Source organism: Rhinoderma darwinii, chromosome 2 (genome assembly GCF_050947455.1).
Source record: "Rhinoderma darwinii isolate aRhiDar2 chromosome 2, aRhiDar2.hap1, whole genome shotgun sequence".
NCBI lineage: Eukaryota > Metazoa > Chordata > Amphibia > Anura > Rhinodermatidae > Rhinoderma > Rhinoderma darwinii.
This window is the reverse complement of record NC_134688.1, coordinates 479172890-479195206: the sequence shown is the minus strand read 5'-3', so window position 1 is coordinate 479195206 and position 22317 is coordinate 479172890. Positions and strand designations below refer to the sequence as shown.

Here is a 22317-nt window from a genome sequence, read left to right as displayed (position 1 = left end):
GGAGGTGATATTACATTATAGAGGAGGTGATATTACATTATAGAGGAGGGGATATTACATTATAGAGGAGGTGATATTACATTATAGAGGAGGTGATATTACATTATAGAGGAGGTGATATTACATTATAGAGGAGGTGATATTACATTATAGAGGGGGTGATATTACATTATAGAGGAGGTGATATTACATTATAGAGAGGGTGATATTACATTATAGAGGAGGTGATATTACATTATAGAGGGGGTGATATTACATTATAGAGGAGGTGATATTACATTATAGAGGGGGTGATATTACATTATAGAGGAGGAGATATTACATTATAGAGGGGGTGATATTACATTATAGAGGAGGTGATATTACATTATAGAGGGGGTGATATTACATTATAGAGGAGGTGATATTACATTATAGAGGGGGTGATATTACATTATAGAGGAGGTGATATTACATTATAGAGGGGGTGATATTACATTATAGAGGAGGTGATATTACATTATAGAGGGGGTGATATTACATTATAGAGGAGGTGATATTACATTATAGAGGAGGTGATATTACATTATAGAGGAGGTGATATTACATTATAGAGGGGGTGATATTACATTATAGAGGAGGTGATATTACATTATAGAGGGGGTGATATTACATTATAGAGGAGGTGATGTTACATTATAGAGGGGGTGATGTTACATTATAGAGGAGGTGATGTTACATTATAGAGGAGGTGATATTACATTATAGAGGAGGTGATATTACATTATAGAGGAGGTGATGTTACATTATAGAGGAGGTGATATTACATTATAGAGGGAGGTGATATTACATTATAGAGGAGGTGATATTACATTATAGAGGAGGTGATATTACATTATAGAGGAGGTGATGTTACATTATAGAGGAGGTGATATTACATTATAGAGGGGGGGATATTACATTATAGAGGAGGGGATATTACATTATAGAGGAGGTGATATTACATTATAGAGGAGGTGATATTACATTATAGAGGAGGTGATATTACATTATAGAGGAGGTGATATTACATTATAGAGGAGGTGATATTACATTATAGAGGAGGTGATATTACATTATAGAGGAGGAGATATTACATTATAGAGGAGGTGATATTACATTATAGAGGGGGCGATATTACATCTGAATCACACTTTTTCATCTCTTTTTTTATACACCCTAAAATCCTATTTGCTTTTGCAGCTGCTGCCTGACATTGAGTGCTGCTGCTTAGCTTATTTGTTACCAGAATACCCAGGTCCTTATCTCTTTTTCCGTTATTTCCAGTTTTATTCAATTTAATGTATATACAGTGAATAGAAGTTAATTGACAGAGATATGTCATACATTTTTACAGTCTCCAGGAAGTGATGGAGTACAGCCCCCCCCCCCCCCCCCCCGAGGACCATACAGCGTTATATGTTCGTATAGTGCTACTACTAGGCGGTCTTATCTAGTTCTCCAGTAATACAATAAATCTGTCATTAACTCTGCCCCCATTCTGTCCCAGTCTATACAGCAAAGCTGACAAGCTGTATCAAATAGGAAATGTCCGACTATTGTCTGCTCTAGTGGTCAGTATGAGGACTGCAATATGTGCAGATTTTTTTTTTTATTTGGTTGATGACAAAAAAAAAAAACACCGATTTAAATCTCTCATATTTTGATAATACGTGACCTTTTTTTTTTTTATAATTTTTGAAAATCCAGTTGCGCTGAGCAGTTTTGTGGTGTGAATTCTGTGGATGAGCAAAAGGAAGAGAAAGAATCTGCAGATAAGCTGAGGACCTGCAGTCACATTATAGTCATGTTTCCAAAAAAGTGGATTTGCCGCCATACCTGGGTTGCTGCCTTCCCCCTGATTCCAGCGCCATTTGTTTGATCTTTTTCCGTGCCTCGTTTGTTTCGCTGATCTATGAAGAAGTTGACACCTGTGCGGTCACCTCCACTGGCTTCAAGCACGCCCTGATGATGCTGGGTGTGGGATACGTTGTATGTAGCCCTAGATGCCACCAATGATAGCGGAAAATAAAAAAGTTATGGCTCAAAAATGAAAAAATAAATAAATGGCTGCGGCAGGAAGGGGTTAAAGGAATTGTTCTATTCTGAGTCATTTTGGGGGCCGTGTACTGGAGGTGGGTGATTATGACCTAAATCAAGATGAATTGAACGTGTAACCTCGATTACAATTAATGACCGATTATTAATAACACGCCCCCTATTCACATGACACACCCCATATTCACATGACACACCCCATATTCACATGACACACCCCATATTCACATGACACACCCCATATTCACATGCCACACCCCATATTCACATGACACACCCCATATTCACATGACACGTCATTTAATTAATATTTATTCCCTGTGCCTGCTGTATACTACTAGTATATAATATACCCCCTGACACTGCATCCACACTGTGTATTGCCCCATAACTGCCCCCACACAGTGTAATGCCCCATAACTGCCTCCACACAGTATAATGCCCCCATAACTGCCCTCCACACAGTATAATGCCACATAACTGCCCTCCACACAGTATAATGCCCCTATAACTGCCCTCCACACAGTATAATGCCCCTATAACTGCCCTCCACACAGTATAATGCCCCATAACTGCCCCCACACAGTATAATGCCCCCATAACTGCCCTCCACACAGTATAATGCCCCCATAACTGCCTCCACACAGTATAATGCCCCCATAACTGCCCTCCACACAGTATAATGTCCCCATAACTGCCCTCCACACAGTATAATGCCCCCATAACTGCCCTCCACACAGTATAATGCCCCCATAACTGCCTCCACACAGTATAATGCCCCTATAACTGCCTCCACACAGTATAATGCCCCCATAACTGCCCTCCACACAGTATAATGCCACATAACTGCCCTCCCCACAGTATAATGCCCCTATAACTGCCCTCTACACAGTATAATGCCCCCATAACTGCCCTCCACACAGTATAATGTCCCCATAACTGCCCTCCACACAGTATAATGCCCCCTATAACGGCCTCCACACAGTATAATGCCCCCATAACTGCCCTCCACACAGTATAATGCCCCCATAACTGCCCTCCACACAGTATAATGCCCCTATAACTGCCCTCCACACAGTATAATGCCCCTATAACTGCCCTCCACACAGTATAATGCCCCCATAACTGCCCTCCACACAGTATAATGACCCCATAACTGCCCTCCACACAGTATAATGCCTCCATAGCTGCCCTCCACACAGTATAATGCCCCATAACTGCCCTCCACACCGTATAATGCCCCCATAACTGCCCTCCACACAGTATAATGCCCCCATAACTGCCCTCCACACAGTATAATGACCCCATAACTGCCCTCCACACAGTATAATGCCCCCATAACTGCCTCCACACAGTATAATGCCCCCATAACTGCCCTCCACACAGTATAATGCCCCCATAACTGCCTCCACACAGTATAATGACCCCATAACTGCCCTCCACACAGTATAATGCCTCCATAGCTGCCCTCCACACAGTATAATGCCCCATAACTGCCCTCCACACCGTATAATGCCCCCATAACTGCCCTCCACACAGTATAATGCCCCCATAACTGCCCTCCACACAGTATAATGACCCATAACTGCCCTCCACACCGTATAATGCCCCATAACTGCCCTCCACACAGTATAATGCCCCCATAACTGCCCTCCACACAGTATAATGCCCCCATAACTGCCCTCCACACAGTATAATGCCCCCATAACTTGCCCTCCACACAGTATAATGACCCCATAACTGCCCTCCACACCGTATAATGCCCCATAACTGCCCTCCACACAGTATAATGCCCCCATAACTGCCCTCCACACAGTATAATGCCCCCATAACTGCCCTCCACACAGTATAATGCCCCCATAACTGCCCTCCACACAGTATAATGACCCCATAACTGCCCTCCACACAGTATAATGCCCCCATAACTGCCCTCCACACAGTATAATGCCCCATAACTGCCCTCCACACAGTATAATGCCCCCATAACTGCCCTCCACACAGTATAATGCCCCCATAACTGCCTCCACACAGTATAATGCCCCATAACTGCCCTCCACACAGTATAATGCCCCCATAACTGCCCTCCACACAGTATAATGACCCCATAACTGCCTCCACACAGTATAATGCCCCCATAACTGCCCTCCACACAGTGTAATGCCCCCATAACTGCCCTCCACACAGTATAATGCCCCCATAACTGCCCTCCCCACAGTATAATGCCCCCATAACTGCCCTCCACACAGTATAATGCCCCCATAACTGCCCTCCACACAGTATAATGCCCCCATAACTGCCCTCCACACAGTATAATGCCCCCATAACTGCCCTCCACACAGTATAATGCCCCCATAACTGCCTCCACACAGTATAATGCCCCCCATAGCTGCCTCCACACAGTATAATGCCCCCATAACTGCCCTCCACACAGTATAATGACCCCATAACTGCCTCCACACAGTATAATGCCCCATAACTGCCCTCCACACAGTATAATGCCCCCATAACTGCCCTCCACACAGTATAATGACCCCATAACTGCCTCCACACAGTATAATGCCCCCATAACTGCCCTCCACACAGTATAATGCCCCCATAACTGCCCTCCCCACAGTATAATGCCCCCATAACTGCCCTCCACACAGTATAATGCCCCCATAACTGCCCTCCACACAGTATAATGACCCCATAACTGCCTCCACACAGTATAATGCCCCATAACTGCCCTCCACACAGTATAATGCCCCCATAACTGCCCTCCACACAGTATAATGACCCCATAACTGCCTCCACACAGTATAATGCCCCCATAACTGCCCTCCACACAGTATAATGCCCCCATAACTGCCCTCCCCACAGTATAATGCCCCCATAACTGCCTCCACACAGTATAATGTCCCCATAACTGCCCTCCACACAGTATAATGCCCCCATAACTGCCCTCCACACAGTATAATGCCCCCATAACTGCCCTCCACACAGTATAATGCCCCCATAACTGCCTCCACACAGTATAATGCCCCCCATAGCTGCCCTCCACACAGTATAATGCCCCCATAACTGCCTCCACACAGTATAATGCCCCCATAACTGCCTCCACACAGTATAATGCCCCCATAACTGCCTCCACACAGTATAATGCCCCCATAACTGCCCTCCACACAGTATAATGCCCCCATAACTGCCCTCCACACAGTATAATGCCTCCATAACTGCCTCCACACAGTATAATGCCCCCATAACTGCCCTCCACACAGTATAATGCCTCCATAACTGCCTCCACACAGTATAATGCCCCCATAACTGCCCTCCACACAGTATAATGCCTCCATAACTGCCTCCACACAGTATAATGCCCCCATAACTGCCCTCCACACCGTATAATGCCCCCATAACTGCCCTCCACACAGTATAATGCCCCCATAACTGCCCTCCACACAGTATAATGCCCCCATAACTGCCCTCCACACAGTATAATGCCTCCATAACTGCCTCCACACAGTATAATGCCCCCATAACTGCCCTCCACACAGTATAATGCCCCCATAACTGCCCTCCACACAGTATAATGCCCCCATAACTGCCTCCACACAGTATAATGCCCCCATAACTGCCTCCACACAGTATAATGCCCCCATAACTGCCCCCACACCGTATAATACCAAATAGCTGCCCCTACACCGTATAATACCAAATAGCTGACCCCATACAGTATAATGCCCCCATAACTGCCTTCCACACAGTATAATGCCCCTATAACTGCACTCCACACAGTATAATGCCTCCATAACTGCCTCCACACAGTATAATGCCCCCATAACTGCCCTCCACACAGTATAATGCCTCCATAACTGCCTCCACACAGTATAATGCCCCCATAACTGCCCTCCACACAGTATAATGCCCCCATAACTGCCCTCCACACAGTATAATGCCTCCATAACTGCCTCCACACAGTATAATGCCCCCATAACTGCCCTCCACACCGTATAATGCCCCCATAACTGCCCTCCACACAGTATAATGCCCCCATAACTGCCCTCCACACAGTATAATGCCCCCATAACTGCCCTCCACACAGTATAATGCCCCCATAACTGCCCTCCACACAGTATAATGCCACATAACTGCCCTCCACACAGTATAATGCCCCCATAACTGCTCTCCACACAGTATAATGCCCCCATAACTGCCCTCCACACAGTATAATGCCCCCATAACTGCTCTCCACACAGTATAATGCCCCATAGCTGCCTCCACACAGTATAATGCCCCCATAACTGCCTCCACACAGTATAATGCCCCCATAACTGCCCTCCACACAGTATAATGTCCCCATAACTGCTCTCCACACAGTATAATGCCCCCATAACTGCCCTCCACACAGTATAATGCCCCCATAACTGCCCTCCACACAGTATAATGCCCCCATAACTGCCTCCACACAGTATAATGCCCCCATAACTGCTCTCCACACAGTATAATGCCCCCATAACTGCCCTCCACACAGTATAATGCCCCCATAACTGCCCTCCACACAGTATAATGCCCCCATAACTGCTCTCCACACAGTATAATGCCCCCATAACTGCTCTCCACACAGTATAATGCCCCCATAACTGCCCTCCACACAGTATAATGCCTCCATAACTGCCTCCACACAGTATAATGCCCCCATAACTGCCTCCACACAGTATAATGCCCCCATAACTGCCTCCACACAGTATAATGCCCCCATAACTTCCCTCCACACAGTGTAATGCCCCCATAACTGCCCTCCACACAGTATAATGCCCCCATAACTGCCCTCCACACAGTGTAATGCCCCCATAACTGCCCTCCACACAGTATAATGCCCCCATAACTGCCTCCACACAGTATAATGCCCCCATAACTGCCCTCCACACCGTATAATGACCCCATAACTGCCCTCCACACCGTATAATGCCCCCATAACTGCCTCCACACAGTATAATACCCCCATAACTGCCCTCCACACAGTATAATACCCCCATAACTGCCCTCCACACAGTATAATGCCCCCATAACTGCCCTCCACACCGTATAATGACCCCATAACTGCCCTCCACACCGTATAATGCCCCCATAACTGCCCTCCACACAGTATAATGCCCCCATAACTGCCTCCACACAGTATAATGCCCCCATAACTGCCCTCCACACAGTATAATGCCCCCATAACTGCCCTCCACACAGTATAATGCCCCCATAACTGCCTCCACACAGTATAATGCCCCATAACTGCCTCCACACAGTATAATGCCCCATAACTGCCCTCCACACAGTTTAATGCCCCCATAACTGCCCTCCACACAGTATAATGCCCCCATAACTGCCCTCCACACAGTATAATGCCCCATAACTGCCTCCACACAGTATAATGACCCCATAACTGCCTCCTCACAGTATAATGACCCCATAACTGCCTCCACACAGTATAATGCCCCATAACTGCCTCCACACAGTATAATGCCCCATAACTGCCCTCCACACAGTTTAATGCCCCCATAACTGCCCTCCACACAGTATAATGCCCCCATAACTGCCCTCCACACAGTATAATGCCCCCATAACTGCCCTCCACACAGTATAATGCCCCCATAACTGCCCTCCACACAGTATAATGACCCCATAACTGCCTCCACACAGTATAATGCCCCCATAACTGCCCTCCACACAGTATAATGCCCCCATAATGCCTCCACACAGTATAATGCCCCCATAACTGCCCTACACACAGTGTAATGCCCCCATAACTGCCCTCCACACAGTATAATGCCCCATAACTGCCTCCACACAGTATAATGACCCCATAACTGCCCTCCACACAGTATAATGCCCCCATAACTGCCTCCACACAGTATAATGACCCCATAACTGCCCTCCACACAGTATAATGCCCCCATAACTGCCTCCACACAGTATAATGCCCCATAACTGCCTCCACACAGTATAATGCCTCCATAACTGCCTCCACACAGTATAATGCCTCCATAACTGCCTCCACACAGTATAATGCCCCATAACTGCCCTCCACACAGTATAATACCCCATAACTGCCCTCCACACAGTATAATACCCCATAACTGCCCTCCACACAGTATAATGCCCCCATAACTGCCTCCACACAGTATAATGACCCCATAACTGCCCTCCACACAGTATAATGCCCCCATAACTGCCTCCACACAGTATAATGCCTCCATAACTGCCTCCACACAGTATAATGCCCCATAACTGCCCTCCACACAGTATAATGCCCCCATAACTGCCTCCACACAGTATAATGCCCCCATAACTGCCTCCACACAGTATAATGCCCCCATAACTGCCTCCACACAGTATAATGCCCCCATAACTGCCTCCACACAGTATAATGCCCCCCATAACTGCCCTCCACACAGTATAATGCCCCCATAACTGCTTCCACACAGTATAATGCCCCCATAACTGCCTCCACACAGTATAATGCCCCCATAACTGCTTCCACACAGTATAATGCCCCCATAACTGCCTCCACACAGTATAATGCCCCATAACTGCCCTCCACACAGTATAATGCCCCCATAACTGCCTCCACACAGTATAATGCCCCCATAACTGCCTCCACACAGTATAATGCCCCCATAACTGCCTCCACACAGTATAATGCCCCCATAACTGCCTCCACACAGTATAATGCCCCCATAACTGCCTCCACACAGTATAAAGCCCCCATAACTGCCTCCACACAGTATAATGCCCCCATAACTGCCCTCCACACAGTATAATGCCCCCATAACTGCCTCCACACAGTATAATGCCCCCATAACTGCCTCCACACAGTATAATGCCTCCATAACTGCCTCCACACAGTATAATGCCCCATAACTGCCCTCCACACAGTATAATGCCCCCATAACTGCCTCCACACAGTATAATGCCCCCATAACTGCCTCCACACAGTATAATGCCCCCATAACTGCCTCCACACAGTATAATGCCCCCATAACTGCCTCCACACAGTATAATGCCCCCCATAACTGCCCTCCACACAGTATAATGCCCCCATAACTGCTTCCACACAGTATAATGCCCCCATAACTGCCTCCACACAGTATAATGCCCCCATAACTGCTTCCACACAGTATAATGCCCCCATAACTGCCTCCACACAGTATAATGTCCCCATAACTGCCCTCCACACAGTATAATGCCCCCATAACTGCTTCCACACAGTATAATGCCCCCATAACTGCCTCCACACAGTATAATGCCCCATAACTGCCCTCCACACAGTATAATGCCCCCATAACTGCCTCCACACAGTATAATGCCCCCATAACTGCCTCCACACAGTATAATGCCCCCATAACTGCCTCCACACAGTATAATGCCCCCATAACTGCCTCCACACAGTATAATGCCCCCATAACTGCCTCCACACAGTATAAAGCCCCCATAACTGCCCTCCACACAGTATAATGCCCCCATAACTGCCCTCCACACAGTATAATGCCCCCATAACTGCCCTCCACACAGTATAATGCCCCCATAACTGCCCTCCACACAGTATAATGCCCCCATAACTGCCTCCACACAGTATAATGCCCCCATAACTGCCTCCACACAGTATAAAGCCCCCATAACTGCCCTCCACACAGTATAATGCCCCCATAACTGCCCTCCACACAGTATAATGTCCCCATAACTGCCCTCCACACAGTATAATGCCCCCATAACTGCCTCCACACAGTATAATGCCCCCATAACTGCCCTCCACACAGTATAATGCCCCCATAACTGCCTCCACACAGTATAATGTCCCCATAACTGCCTCCACACAGTATAATGCCCCCATAACTGCCCTCCACACAGTATAATGCCCCCATAACTGCCTCCACACAGTATAATGCCCTCACTGCTGCCCCAATAGTGCCTGATAATAATAACATATATACTCACCTAACCCCGCTCCATTGAGGAGTGGTAGAGATCCCTTTGCTCCTCCGGTCTGTTCGGATCGGTGCAGATGATGTCACTTTCTCCCGTCCAGCGATACATAGTGATCGGTAGAGCAGAGACCTTGCGGCCCCGGCTCTACCATTATATTCAACTGTATCTGCGTCCTGAAGATGCAGATACAGTAACCGGGGAAAAATAATTAGCAAAAGCGAAATTCATAAGATGACGTCGATTAATTGCACTGAATTTTGGTTTGGGTTTTTTTTTCGATTAATTGCCCGGCCCTACCGTCCACTGTTCTTGCAGGGGGCCCTCCGATGTCTGTGTCCGGGGGCCCTCCGATGCCTGTGTCCGGGGGCCCTCCGATGCCTGTGTCCGGGGGCCCTCCGATGCCTGTGTCCGGGGGCCCTCCGATGCCTGTGTCCGGGGGCCCTCCGATGCCTGTGTCCGGGGGCCCTCCGATGCCTGTGTCCGGGGGCCCTCCGATGCCTGTGTCCGGGGGCCCTCCGATGCCATGCCCGCTCCGCCTGTGATCCAGACCTCTGATGCTGCTGTTTCTTCTGATATCTGGTGGAATTTGCAGGAGTCGTTGCCTAGCAACAGTCCAGGCCTGAGCCGGGTGACTACAGCAGATCTACATAATCCTGGGTGATCTAATGTCACTGACGGATCCTCCAGGGCGGGAGCTGACAGGTCATCACACTGCTGGAGGTGTAGTCCCCAGTGATTATACGGGTATATGATATGTGTAGCGCAGGACTCCAGGACCGCGCTGAGGATAAGAACCTTTGTTTTTCTTCTCGGTTTCAGGATGACGAGCTCAGGAAAGGAAAACTCTCGGCTCAAGAGCTACAAGAACAAGTCTCTGAACCCGGATGAGATGCGGCGAAGGCGAGAGGAGGAGGGGCTGCAGCTGCGCAAACAGAAAAGAGAAGAACAGGTGGGTGACGGGACGGTCATGTGGGGAAGCGTCAAACTTAAAGGGCTTCTCCAGAAACTAATCTTCATCTCTGTATAAGGATGCTTTGCGGTTCACATTCTCATCATTTTCAAGATCTCCGCTTGCTGTCAGTGAATGGAAACATACTTATTTGCTTCCAGAAGCTAAAAATAAAAAAAATTGGTATAGACCTAATACTTCTCACAGCAGAGGGTTTGTTACAATAGTATAAACATATGCCTCACAGGGATAATCAATACTAGGGCTAAGTCACCAGCAAGTGCGGATTTAAACCTCCCCAATGTCAAAATAGAAACTCCACCTTACATTTGAGAAAAACACAGAGAACAAGGAGTCATGTACTATTTAGATATGGTTGCCCAAAGGCATAGAACAATATTTGATTAAACAATACAAAGTACATTTAATTTAAAATAGACTACAAATCGGACGACTAGTCCAGGAACACAAAGAACAGGGGGAAACTCTAAAGAGGCTGTGTAGCCCGCTGTAAGGCAGCAGTCAGATGATAGTGTAAGACGCAACTCAAAGTGTGAACAAGTTATCATCATATGGTGAATCGTAACACAATTGCAGTAAATCTCATAATGATTGTAGTAAAGGACGAGGTGGATAATGAATGCCAACAGTCTGATGTATAGAAAAGCGCCAGTCATTAGACTCAGCCTGTCAGAGCCTCAGAGAGAGGACAGAGATTCCCAGGGTATAAGTGTGAAGACAGTTGGTTTCCAGAGAAAAAGGTAAGGTAACTAACCCATGTGGCTCCTATGATCCAGTAACGCCCAGGCACGGAGAGACCCCAAGACGCGTTTCGCGTGGATAGCTTTTTGAAGGGGTGTTCTGACATCTGTTAGTTATGAGATGATGATTTGATCAGCTGATTTAGAGGCCAATAGGAGCCTGAGTCCATACAGCCGTGCGTGTCAGATCGAGACATCGCGAGAGTCACGCGCCGGACCGCTGAGACCCGACCACGCATGCGCGGCTCCGGAAACCGCGCACGCGCAGAAGGGTTCAATCAGCAGCCCGAGCGAGAGACAAGGATAACGCGTCCGACACGCCGGACACACAGGTAAGATAAAGAATATGGGAAATCCAATAGAGATCATAAATGTTTCGAAAAAAGTTCGGATGCCATGGGACTTTTGGAGTAATTTATAAGCTGTTTTATGGAGACGCTTCAAAATCCATCGTCCTCCACACATGTACAAAGATAGATAATAACGATAGTCTAAATACACCAATAAAAACATAGGAAATGTTAAATAATAACTATATTACAGGTTACCGAGTATATTTATATAAGCAAATATTCATAGTGTGAAAAACACGTGATACAATATAAAGAAATGATTGTAAGTAATAGAAAATTGTTAAAAAATCAATAATCACCAATAAATATTGCAGTGAATTTTTTTTGGGATTTTTTTTTTTTGCGTTACAATGTATCAGTGCAGGTAAGATGTATCACCCAGGCTTCAGGACAGCGGAGACATTAGTGTCACTTCATAGAGGATTGCCTACATTGATACAAACCCTCACGCTGCGTGAGCGGGACTTGGTCCGGCGTGTTTTCAGCCTCTGAATGCCCTGTTATATTTGCACCATATTTGCTAATTCCATAAGTTTTACAACCAGAGGAGATTTTTGTTGGTTTGAAATGACAAAAAATTAGGGAAGAAAACAAAAGTTGCCCCGAGATAGCAGTGAGATGCTGCGGTGTACTCTGCTGTGTATGAGTGTCGCCTCTGCTACATCTGTCATTGCTGCGTCTCCTCATCACACGTGGACACTTCCGCTGGATTTATGATCCACATGATCGGTTCTGGGGGGCTGGTGCAGGCAGCCGGTTCTGGGGGGCCGGCGCGGGGAGCCGGTGTGGGGAGACTGTGCGGGGAGCCGGTGCTGCTGAGCCTCAGGTATCAGTGTGTACAGGGTCCGGCTGCTGCTGTCAGTCACTGACCGGTAGAGGTCGGGGGAAGGGACCGGACGTCTCACATGCTCGTGTGAAGGTTTCTTTATAACCGCTGACACTTCTGCGGTATTCGTTATATCTGCGGCTGGAGAGCGGGACCTCCTGTAACAAACACCATGGAAATGTACAGAAGCTGTGACTCCATTAATGTCCTGAATGTCGGGATCCTAAAACATTAACCCCGTCATCCTGCGCCGCGCCGTAATCCTACAGTGACGCACATTTACAGCGTTGTGATCCGATTGATCACTCGCGGGGGAGGGGAGGTTATGATTGACAGCCGTCAAACCGCAGCAACGGCCGGGATTATCCAATCGTCAGCCCTGGTACTGATCACTACAGCTGGCGGTTTTTAAGAGACGACCCTGGGCCTGCGTTATAATAGTTGTCCTGTACAATGCACGGTTCTGATTGGCTGCTGCATTTCCTTAATGCTCGGTAGCGGATAGATGGCGACAGGCGAACAATCACGGCTCCGTTCAAACCAATGAGTCAGGAGAATCTGAGCCGCAGGGTCAGACCTGTTATCCAGGACATCAGTAGGGGTGTCATACACGGGATGGTCGTGCGCTCTGATAGATGTATACGTGTGGGGGATGTGACACGGGGGGGGGGGGGGGGTGTGACGTCTCTTTTACTGATCGGCTGATTTCTCTTGCAGTTATTCAAAAGAAGAAATGTTGCAACCGCGGAAGAAGCGACTGAGGACGATGTCATGTTTGACGCAAACTACCATGAAGCTCCGGCAAATAATATGGAGATGGCGACGGTAAGTGCGGGATCTTACCCTTATAGGGGTCATAAAGCCGTAGCAAATGACGGCATATCGCTAGTATATACCATCACCTGGCTGATTGTGGGGGTCCAAAAACTGGGAAAATTCTGTGCACAGTTCTGAAATTCATTAATGGAATTGAGACATAACACCTGCATAACACCTGCATAACACCTGCATAACACCTGCATAACACCTGCATACAACCAGCATAACACCGGCATACAACCACCATAACACCTGCATAACACCTGCATAACACCTGCATAACACCTGCATAACACCGGCATAACACCTGCATAACACCGGCATAACACCGGCATAACACCGGCATACAACCAGCATAACACCTGCATAACACCTGTATAACACCGGCATAACACCGGCATAACACCTGCATAACACCTGCATAACACCTGCATAACACCGGCATAACACCGGCATAACACCTGCATAACACCTGTATAACACCAGCATGACACCTGCATAACACCGGCATAACACCGGCATACAACCAGCATAACACCTGCATAACACCTGCATAACACCAGCATAACACCAGCATGACACCTGCATGACACCGGCATGACACCGGCATGACACCGGCATGACACCGGCATAACACCGGCATAACACCTGCATGACACCAGCATGACACCAGCATGACACCAGCATGACACCTGCATGACACCAACATAACACCACCATAACACCTGCATAACACCTGCATAACACCGGCATAACACCGGCATAACACCTGCATAACACCTGCATAACACCGGCATAACACCGGCATAACACCGGCATAACACCTGCATAACACCTGCATAACACCTGCATAACACCGGCATAACACCGGCATAACACCTGCATAACACCTGTATAACACCAGCATGACACCTGCATAACACCGGCATAACACCGGCATACAACCAGCATAACACCTGCATAACACCTGCATAACACCAGCATGACACCTGCATGACACCGGCATGACACCGGCATGACACCGGCATGACACCGGCATAACACCTGCATGACACCAGCATGACACCAGCATGACACCTGCATGACACCAACATAACACCACCATAACACCTGCATAACACCTGCATAACACCGGCATAACACCGGCATAACACCTGCATAACACCGGCATAACACCGGCATAACACCGGCATAACACCGGCATACAACCAGCATAACACCTGCATAACACCTGTATAACACCGGCATAACACCTGCATAACACCTGCATAACACCTGCATAACACCTGCATAACACCGGCATAACACCTGCATAACACCTGTATAACACCAGCATGACACCTGCATAACACCGGCATAACACCGGCATAACACCGGCATAACACCTGCATAACACCTGCATAACACCAGCATAACACCAGCATAACACCAGCATAACACCAGCATGACACCTGCATGACACCGGCATGACACCGGCATGACACCGGCATAACACCTGCATGACACCAGCATGACACCAGCATGACACCTGCATGACACCTGCATGACACCTGCATGACACCAACATAACACCTGCATAACACCTGCATAACACCAGCATGACACCTGCATGACACCGGCACGACACCTGCATAACACCTGCACAACACCTGCACAACACCTGCACAACACCAGCATACCACATGCATACTGTGGGGCTTTATACTGTATATATATATCTTTGTGCAGCTCTCGGCTCTGTTCGCATTGTTCCCATAAAGCTGCGATTCTCATTTTCTTGCTGCAGAGCGGAGCGATCACATCTGACATGATCGACGCCATCTTCTCCAACAACCCAGAGCAGCAGCTCGCCGCCACCCAGAAATTCAGAAAACTCCTGTCTAAAGGTAACGCGTGGAAAATACGTCCCTATCGCCGTGTCGTTGTAGCACGAGGCGTTCTCCCTCATCGGCGACGGTTCATATTACAGTAAAATCCTATAATTCAGCACTTTATGGTCCAAAAATCCTGATAATCTGGTATGCCCAAAAAATATCCCCATGCTGGATTACCAGGGGTTCTCACATGATAATCCGGCACTTCCCTGGTCCTTGGCATCTGCTGAAGATCACGATGCAGCGCCGGACGCCGACACTGGCAATGACTCTCCTCTACCAGCGGTCTGATGGGGGCGCCAGCGCTGGCATTGGTGACATCAGTGTGTTCTTTAGGTGCCACCATGGAGAGGCTGTGTACATGTATACCTGGGTGTAGCATCTATAATATGTCATCCTGCCGGTCCTCAGAATTTTACTGTATATATGAACACACTCGTCCACAGTATTGTAGCAGGTTTAAAGTACACTTATCATCTATGTTCTCATTTTTCTAAAATATCAGCAGCAAAAATGATTAGTAATGTTTAATCTACTTCATAAGGCTCCTGAGATTTGTTTCTTTAGTGCCGGTGACTGTTCTTCAGTTCGCAGATTTGTACAAAAAAATCTGCACTCCCTGCACTCACCACTAGGTGGTGCTCTGTATACAGTGTATCTCCTGTTGTCCTGTAGTGGAGCTGCATAGAGATCGCCTCCTAGAGGAAGTATGTGTGTGGTGGAAAAGGAGAATGCGACCCGGTACTATGGAAACCGAGCGCCGCAACCGTATCAGTGCGATTAGGAGAGGGTTCAGATCTCTTTACGCCTCGGAGCGAGGAGTAAAGGAGGCGATGTGTTTTCGGAGTGACGCTCTGCAGTGTAATCCAGCGGTCCTTGCGGCTCAGGGGGAGGATGGGCGCTGCGTGTTATTTATCCAGGCTGATAACAGCGAGGACCCCGCGTCACAGAGGCGGTAGATGGCATGCGTCTATGAGCTGGGGCTCCCACCAATACAAACGTTCAATTCAGGCTACAGAATATGGAGGTGTCGTGGATGGCGGCCATGCCCGGCTTCGCTCTGCAGTCTGCACTGGATGGCGGAGCGCCCCCTATGGGCTGCACTTTCCTCGGTTCTCGATATGCGTCTTTTTGAGTCGCCGTCACGTGTCCAGCTCTAGATAATCCTGCGGTGCCGGGATCCTGGCTGAGCCATTTCCAGACCAGGGTTCCATATAGGAGCACAGGCCGGACCCCTCTTATGACTTCTTTGTTTTCACAGAGCCGAACCCCCCGATAGATGAAGTGATCGGGACGCACGGGGTGGTCGCCAGATTCGTGGAGTTCCTAAAGAGAAAGGAGAACTGCACATTACAGGTCAGTGGGGGCTGCGGGGTGGAGATGTGTGTGTCTGGTCACCGGGGGGCGATCACCATCATCTCCGGATCTCCTTGTCTCCTCAGTTTGAAGCTGCCTGGGTGTTAACGAACATCGCCTCGGGGAACTCGCTGCAGACCCAGATCATCATCCAGGCGGGCGCCGTGCCCATCTTCATAGAACTGCTCAGCTCAGAGTTTGAAGACGTTCAGGAGCAGGTAACATAGCAGGCGCACGCTGCAGGCCGTCACCCCGACACCGCCGGTACCCCGCTCAGGCAGAGTTGTCATGTGTCTCTCTGATTCTCCTGCAGGCGGTGTGGGCTCTGGGGAACATCGCTGGAGACAGCACCGTGTGCAGGGACTACGTCCTGGACTGTAACATCCTGCCCCCCCTCCTACAGTGAGTACAGCGCCACTTCTTAGTTGTATATGTGAGCTGTCCATTATAATATTGGGCCTGGTGCTGTCCGTTATAATATTGGGCCTGGTGCTGTCCGTTATAATATTGGGCCTGGTGCTGTCCGTTATAATATTGGGCCTGGTGCTGTCCGTTATAATATTGGGCCTGGTGCTGTCCGTTATAATATTGGGCCTGGTGCTGTCCGTTATAATATTGTGCCGGGTGCTGTCAGTCATGCTCATAATTAAGGCCTAGTTTACATCCGGCCCCTGCACTGCCAGTTCTGCCTTAAGACCTGAGTAATCTGCTACAGACTGGTTGCTAGGGACGGAGCTGTCTGACAACCCATTAAAAAGAATGTGTAGTCAGGCAGTGCACCCCTAGCAACAGACAAGAGGAGAGGCAGCAGCTGTCACTCATCTTCTCCGGCTGCCGTATGAATCAGGTTTTCCAGTAATGCTCTTGGGTGCAGAATCTTTCAGGGTCTCTGATGTTATGTAGATAAGTGCGCGGCGGCGGCACCTGATGCGCTGAGTATGATGTCAGTCCGGCCGCTGCTGTACACAGCACATGTCACCTACACTAACTGTCCCTATATATTTTAGGTTGCTCTCTAAACAGAACCGCCTCACAATGACCCGGAACGCTGTCTGGGCGCTGTCTAACCTGTGCCGAGGGAAGAACCCTCCTCCGGAGTTTGCCAAGGTGAGAGACGTCGTCCGTGTCTGAGCTGAGGTCACGCTCGGTTATAGGGGTTGTCTTTCTAAGATGACCACTCTCCATATGCCCTATTGTTGTAGGCAGGTTCACTGTTTGGGACTGAGCCGGAGTAAAGAGCGCCACGTATTACGTGAACGTCTGTTCATCTTAATAGTCGTCGTGTAATACTATGTTCCACCTGTAGTGGTCGCTGCAGGGGAAATGTCTGGCTGGTGTCGGCTTCCCCCGACTAGAACAGCTGATTGCAGGGGTTTCTGAAGCTGGACCTGCGACAATTAGATGATTGCAGAAAGTATTATCATAGATGAGTCACATACCTGCGGTCCGTACAGTATAGACCTCATTCACACGGTTATATTCTGGATCTACATTACCTGCGGTCCGTACAGTATAGACCTCATTCACACGGTTATATTCTGGATCTAGATTACCTGCGGTCCGTACAGTATAGACCTCATTCACACGACTATATTCTGGATCTAGATTACCTGCGGTCCGTACAGTATAGGCCTCATTCACACGACTATATTCTGGATCTACATTACCTGCGGTCCGTACAGTATAGGCCTCATTCACACGATTATATTCTGGATCTAGATTACCTGCGGTCCGTACAGTATAGACCTCATTCACACGACTATATTCTGGATCTAGATTACCTGCGGTCCGTACAGTATAGGCCTCATGCACACGATTATATTCTGGATCTAGATTACCTGCGGTCCGTACAGTATAGACCTCATTCACACGACTATATTCTGGATCTAGATTACCTGCGGTCCGTACAGTATAGGTCTCATTCACACGATTATATTCTGGATCTAGATTACCTGCGGTCCGTACAGTATAGGCCTCATTCACACGGTTATATTCTGGATCCAGATTACCTGCGGTCCGTACAGTATAGGCCTCATTCACACGACTATATTCTGGATCTAGATTACCTGCGGTCCGTACAGTATAGACCTCATGCACACGATTATATTCTGGATCTAGATTACCTGCGGTCCGTACAGTATAGGCCTCATTCACACGATTATATTCTGGATCTAGATTACCTGCGGTCCGTACAGTATAGGCCTCATTCACACGATTATATTCTGGATCTAGATTACCTGCGGTCCGTACAGTATAGGCCTCATTCACACGGTTATATTCTGGATCTAGATTACCTGCGGTCCGTACAGTATAGACTTCATTCACACGATTATATTCTGGATCTAGATTACCTGCGGTCTGTACAGTATAGACTTCATTCACACGATTATATTCTGGATCTAGATTACCTGCGGTCCGTACAGTATAGACCTCATTCACACGACTATATTCTGGATCTAGATTACCTGCGGTCCGTACAGTATAGGTCTCATTCACACGATTATATTCTGGATCTAGATTACCTGCGGTCCGTACAGTATAGGTCTCATTCACACGATTATATTCTGGATCTACATTACCTGCGGTCCGTACAGTATAGACCTCATTCACACGATTATATTCTGGATCTAGATTACCTGCGGTCCGTACAGTATAGGCCTCATTCACACGATTATATTCTGGATCTAGATTACCTGCGGTCCGTACAGTATAGGCCTCATTCACACGATTATATTCTGGATCTAGATTACCTGCGGTCCGTACCGTATAGGCCTCATTCACACTACTATATTCTGGATCTAGATTACCTGCGGTCCGTACAGTATAGACCTCATTCACACGATTATATTCTGGATCCAGATTACCTGCGGTCCGTACAGTATAGGCCTCATGCACACGATTAGATTCTGGATCCAGATTACCTGCGGTCTGTACAGTATAGACCTCATTCACACGATTATATTCTGGATCTAGATTACCTACGGTCCGTAGAGTATAGGCCTCATTCACACGATTATATTCTGGATCTAGATTACCTGCGGTCCGTAGAGTATAGGCCTCATTCACACGATTATATTCTGGATCTAGATTACCTGCGGTCCGTACAGTATAGGCCTCATTCACACGATTATATTCTGGATCTAGATTACCTGCGGTCCGTACAGTATAGGCCTCATTCACACGATTATATTCTGGATCTAGATTACCTGCGGTCCGTACAGTATAGACCTCATTCACACGATTATATTCTGGATCTAGATTACCTGCGGTCCGTACAGTATAGGCCTCATTCACACGATTATATTCTGGATCTAGATTACCTGCGGTCCGTACAGTATAGGCCTCATTCACACGGTTATATTCTGGATCTATATCACCTGCGGTCCGTACAGTATAGACCTCATTCACACTATTATATTCTGGATCTAGATTACCTGCGGTCCGTACAGTATAGGCCTCATTCACACGATTATATTCTGGATCTAGATTACCTGCGGTCCGTACAGTATAGGCCTCATTCACACGATTATATTCTGGATCTAGATTACCTGCGGTCCGTACAGTATAGGTCTCATTCACACGATTATATTCTGGATCTAGATTACCTGCTGTCCGTACAGTATAGGCCTCATTCACACGACTATATTCTGGATCTACATTACCTGCGGTCCGTACAGTATAGGCCTCATTCACACGACTATATTCTGGATCTAGATTACCTGCGGTCCGTACAGTATAGACCTCATTCACACGATTATATTCTGGATCTAGATTACCTGCGGTCCGTACAGTATAGACCTCATTCACACTATTATATTCTGGATCTAGATTACCTGCGGTCCGTACAGTATAGGCCTCATTCACACGACTATATTCTGGATCTAGATTACCTGCGGTCCGTACAGTATAGGCCTCATTCACACGACTATATTCTGGATCTAGATTACCTGCGGTCCGTACAGTATAGGCCTCATGCACACGATTATATTCTGGATCTAGATTACATGCGGTCCGTACAGTATAGACCTCATTCACACGACTATATTCTGGATCTAGATTACCTGCGGTCTGTACAGTATAGGCCTCATTCACACGATTATATTCTGGATCTAGATTACCTGCGGTCCGTACAGTATAGGCCTCATTCACACGATTATATTCTGGATCTAGATTACCTGCGGTCCGTACAGTATAGGCCTCATTCACACGATTATATTCTGGATCCAGATTACCTGCGGTCCGTACAGTATAAGCCTCATTCACACGATTATATTCTGGATCCAGATTACCTGCGGTCCGTACAGTATAGACCTCATTCACACGACTATATTCTGGATCTATATTACCTGCGGTCCGTACAGTATAGGCCTCATTCACACGATTATATTCTGGATCCAGATTACCTGCGGTCCGTACAGTATAAGCCTCATTCACACGATTATATTCTGGATCCAGATTACCTGCGGTCCGTACAGTATAGACCTCATTCACACGACTATATTCTGGATCCAGATTACCTGCGGTCCGTACAGTATAGGCCTCATGCACACGATTAGATTCTGGATCCAGATTACCTGCGGTCCGTACAGTATAGGCCTCATTCACACGACTATATTCTGGATCTAGATTACCTGCGGTCCGTACAGTATAGACCTCATGCACACGATTATATTCTGGATCTAGATTACCTGCGGTCCGTACAGTATAGGCCTCATTCACACGATTATATTCTGGATCTAGATTACCTGCGGTCCGTACAGTATAGGCCTCATTCACACGATTATATTCTGGATCTAGATTACCTGCGGTCCGTACAGTATAGGCCTCATACACACGGTTATATTCTGGATCTAGATTACCTGCGGTCCGTACAGTATAGACTTCATTCACACGATTATATTCTGGATCTAGATTACCTGCGGTCCGTACAGTATAGACTTCATTCACACGATTATATTCTGGATCTAGATTACCTGCGGTCCGTACAGTATAGACCTCATTCACACGACTATATTCTGGATCTAGATTACCTGCGGTCCGTACAGTATAGGTCTCATTCACACGATTATATTCTGGATCTAGATTACCTGCGGTCCGTACAGTATAGGTCTCATTCACACGATTATATTCTGGATCTACATTACCTGCGGTCCGTACAGTATAGACCTCATTCACACGATTATATTCTGGATCTAGATTACCTGCGGTCCGTACAGTATAGGCCTCATTCACACGATTATATTCTGGATCTAGATTACCTGCGGTCCGTACAGTATAGGCCTCATTCACACGATTATATTCTGGATCTAGATTACCTGCGGTCCGTACCGTATAGGCCTCATTCACA

General features: G+C 47.6%; 1 protein-coding gene and 1 long non-coding RNA gene across 4 annotated transcripts in view; one reads left to right on the top strand and one right to left on the bottom strand.

Moving 5' to 3' along the window:
* The window catches only part of KPNA1 (karyopherin subunit alpha 1), a 78060-nt gene that overhangs the window by 35697 nt on the left and 20046 nt on the right, over positions 1-22317 (top strand). For both annotated transcript variants that reach the window (XM_075854710.1, XM_075854709.1), the window contains exons 2-8: positions 10852-10981; positions 13639-13746; positions 15527-15626; positions 16876-16970; positions 17057-17188; positions 17284-17372; positions 17978-18077. In XM_075854710.1, coding sequence (XP_075710825.1) covers positions 10853-10981; positions 13639-13746; positions 15527-15626; positions 16876-16970; positions 17057-17188; positions 17284-17372; positions 17978-18077 — 753 coding nt within the window. In that variant the 5' untranslated portion in view covers position 10852. The remainder of the gene's footprint in view (positions 1-10851; positions 10982-13638; positions 13747-15526; positions 15627-16875; positions 16971-17056; positions 17189-17283; positions 17373-17977; positions 18078-22317) is intronic.
* LOC142741676 (uncharacterized) lies at positions 1664-10454 on the bottom strand. Of its 2 annotated transcripts, none has more exons than XR_012881238.1 (3): positions 10330-10454; positions 1858-2020; positions 1664-1757 (listed from the first exon to the last, which is right to left on the bottom strand). It is a non-coding gene; the product is annotated as an uncharacterized LOC142741676 (long non-coding RNA). The 2 variants fall into 2 exon arrangements; XR_012881239.1 differs by lacking the exon at positions 10330-10454 and adding an exon at positions 10042-10167.